Here is a 2,589-nt window from a genome sequence, read left to right as displayed (position 1 = left end):
ATGTTTGGCCGCTACCTGGGACTTGCCGCAGCCGGCGCTGCCGATGACGAAGACGGAGTGTCTCACTTGCAGCAGCTCCTCCAGCTGCACCACCTTCAGCACAAAGCTCTCCTCCGCCTGCAGCTTCAGCTCCAGCACGGACTGCCTGACGACCTGGGGAGGGGGCCACAGGCAGCGTCGCGGCCTCGCCACGGGCCCAGAGACGAGCGGCCCCCCCGTGCTGAATGGCCCTCCAGCCGCTGGACCCTGCGGGGCCGGGATGGCGCTGGCGCCGCGCCGCGGCATGCACCTTCTCCAAGTCGAGGTCCCTGCTCCTGGGGATGGCCAGGCCTGGGAACAGGTCGGCAATCAGCCCCGTGAAGACGGGCAAGTCGTCTGTCACGATCTTGGGGATGTTGAAGTCTCGTAGAGCTCTCATCAGAACTCGGTCCTCCGCGCAGCCGGGGTCCCCTCTCTTCAAGGAGCCGGCTACCACCAGCACAGACTTAATCGCCCGCAGACCCCAGTCGTAGTGGTCCTGCCAACAGGCGGCAGAGTGTCACAGTTTCACTTGGGTGGGAGAAAACAGCTTCAGACACCACCGTGGAGGAACGCCCTGCGCGCTGCCCAGCCAGGTGACCCGGCGTCCAGCAGACGGGACTGGGTTTGTGCTCCAGACAAACCCGCCCTGCCGGGAGGGGAGCCGCAGCCTGGCTTCCTTCCTGGAACCACGTTTCTATTGCAAATCGCTTCTGCTGAGATGAGCGACATCTGCGTGCTCTCATCTTAACCGGCTGCGGTCTATTCATTTCTATTTTTGTACTTGATTTATTCCAGAAGGCAGGAATGTGCCTGATGATGCACCCGCGTGGAAGTGGAGTTGGTCGGGGCAGAGACCTTGCGCGGCGCGGCACGATGCCAGCAACGCGACTACAAGCCGCCAGGTTTGAAATTCAAACGAACTCTTTCATCTTAAAGACCCCGTGCAGTACGTTAAATTACCTGCTTGGACAGTAGCTCCTTGCAGAGCGTGTACAGAGTGATGAACTTCCTTGCAAGCAGCTTGGCGTCAATAAAACCTTCTGCCACAAGCATGATTTCACAGATCAGTTCGAAGTCGGGGACGACCATGGCGCAGGGTCTGGAGGAGCGGTGCCGGGTTAGAGGGCTGTGCGGGGATGGCCACACGCCCCCCGCGCTCCCGCAGCCAGCCAGGATTCACACCCGCGTTTTCAACGAGAATTGGGCAGGAATTTCCACCGGCTGGGGGGTCTCTGGAGGTGCCTTGTCCAGGCTCCTGCTCCAGGCAGGGCTCGTGTCACAGCTGGAACGGGTCACCCCAGGCCTTCTCCAACCACATTTGTGTTCCTCCAAGGACAGAAAACCCACAGCACCCCTGGGCCGCCCCTTCCAGCACGCGACCACCTTGTTTTCTTATTCTCAGTTGGATTTTAGCCAAAGGGGGGCAATTAGACACCCCGAGCATCCTCTCCTCCAGGCTGAGCAGCCCTGCTCAGGGCCCCTGAGGTGGTCCTGGGGGGCCAAGGTGCCCCTGGCAGATACTCTCTTTTGCAGGAGCCGAGGTTTAGTTCACGTTATGGATGTAGCACTGGAGTGTCACCGCAGAGGTGAATGCTGTGGCAACTGCCAGTTGCCCACAGACCCCCCTGCCCACGGGTACCTGAACAGGGCTTTTAAATTTTCAGGCAGTTCTGTCCGTCCTGCGTAGCCGGGGTTCATGGTAATGAACAGCCCAACCGAGGGGATCAGAGCGATCGTCTCTCCGAGGAAATCGAATCTTTTCTTCTTGGCGCGAATTGCGTCTTGAACACATTTCACCTGGCAGATGAGAGGAGGCGAAATAACAGCGTCAAACTGTCCTTGTGAAAGTCAGGTTTGACTGAGCCAGCGTTCGGTACGTGAACTGGAACGTCTCCTCCAGTCCCTGCGGCACGGCGCTGCGCCGGTTTGCAGGGAAAGCCGCACCTGCACAGCAACCACGGACAACACCTCCACTGCGATGCGATTGAATTCATCGAAGCAGCCCCAGGCGCCGCTCTGAGCCAGCCCCTTGTAGATGTTGCCGCAGGACTGGGGAGAAATCACCGGGGACGGGCTTCAGACCCCGAGCTCTGACACGGGCTGCAGCGGGGGGTTTGGGAGGAAAGGCCAAGGGCCGGGAGCTGCTCTTGCTTTTGTGGTTTGTGCTTTCCCCGGGGGAAATGCCCCGCGGCGTTACAGCCCCCCCCGGGCTTCAAGGGGCACGATCTGGCTGGAGCTGTGGTGGGCGCGGGCGGTGCAGGATGGCACCGGGGGCTGCTGCTGGACCCACACATCAGCTTTAGGGCACCGGTGACGGACGCTGCAGCCGAACATGGGGGCTGCAGCGCAGCCTCCCAAAAGAGGGTCCCCCCCTGTCTTGGAGGGCGCCCTCTACCCCCCCCTGACCTTGTAGTCCATCTGCTCGGAGCAGTTGAAGACGTAGACCATCATGCCCACAGCCCGGCCCAGGTCCTTGGTGGTCTCCGTCTTCCCGGTGCCCGCGGGGCCGGCGGGGGCGCCCCCCATGCAGAGGTGGAGGGACTGTGTCAGGGTGATGTAGCACCTGCG

General features: G+C 61.3%; 1 protein-coding gene across 1 annotated transcript in view; it reads right to left on the bottom strand.

Annotated features, from left to right (window-relative positions):
* LOC113486977 (dynein heavy chain 17, axonemal-like) overlaps positions 1-2,589 on the bottom strand; it is a 10,204-nt gene that overhangs the window by 3,650 nt on the left and 3,965 nt on the right. The window contains exons 8-13 of the mRNA XM_026861321.1: positions 2,428-2,584; positions 1,966-2,070; positions 1,661-1,818; positions 982-1,120; positions 290-517; positions 1-153 (exon numbers count right to left, since the gene is read on the bottom strand). The exon at positions 1-153 is cut by the window's left edge and continues 73 nt beyond it. Of these exons, the coding sequence (XP_026717122.1) occupies positions 1-153; positions 290-517; positions 982-1,120; positions 1,661-1,818; positions 1,966-2,070; positions 2,428-2,584 (940 nt within the window). The remainder of the gene's footprint in view (positions 154-289; positions 518-981; positions 1,121-1,660; positions 1,819-1,965; positions 2,071-2,427; positions 2,585-2,589) is intronic.

The sequence above is a fragment of the Athene cunicularia genome (genome assembly GCF_003259725.1).
Source record: "Athene cunicularia isolate RWA chromosome 18 unlocalized genomic scaffold, athCun1 chr18_part1, whole genome shotgun sequence".
Lineage (NCBI taxonomy): Eukaryota > Metazoa > Chordata > Aves > Strigiformes > Strigidae > Athene > Athene cunicularia.
This window is presented reverse-complemented; position numbering and strand designations above follow the sequence as displayed.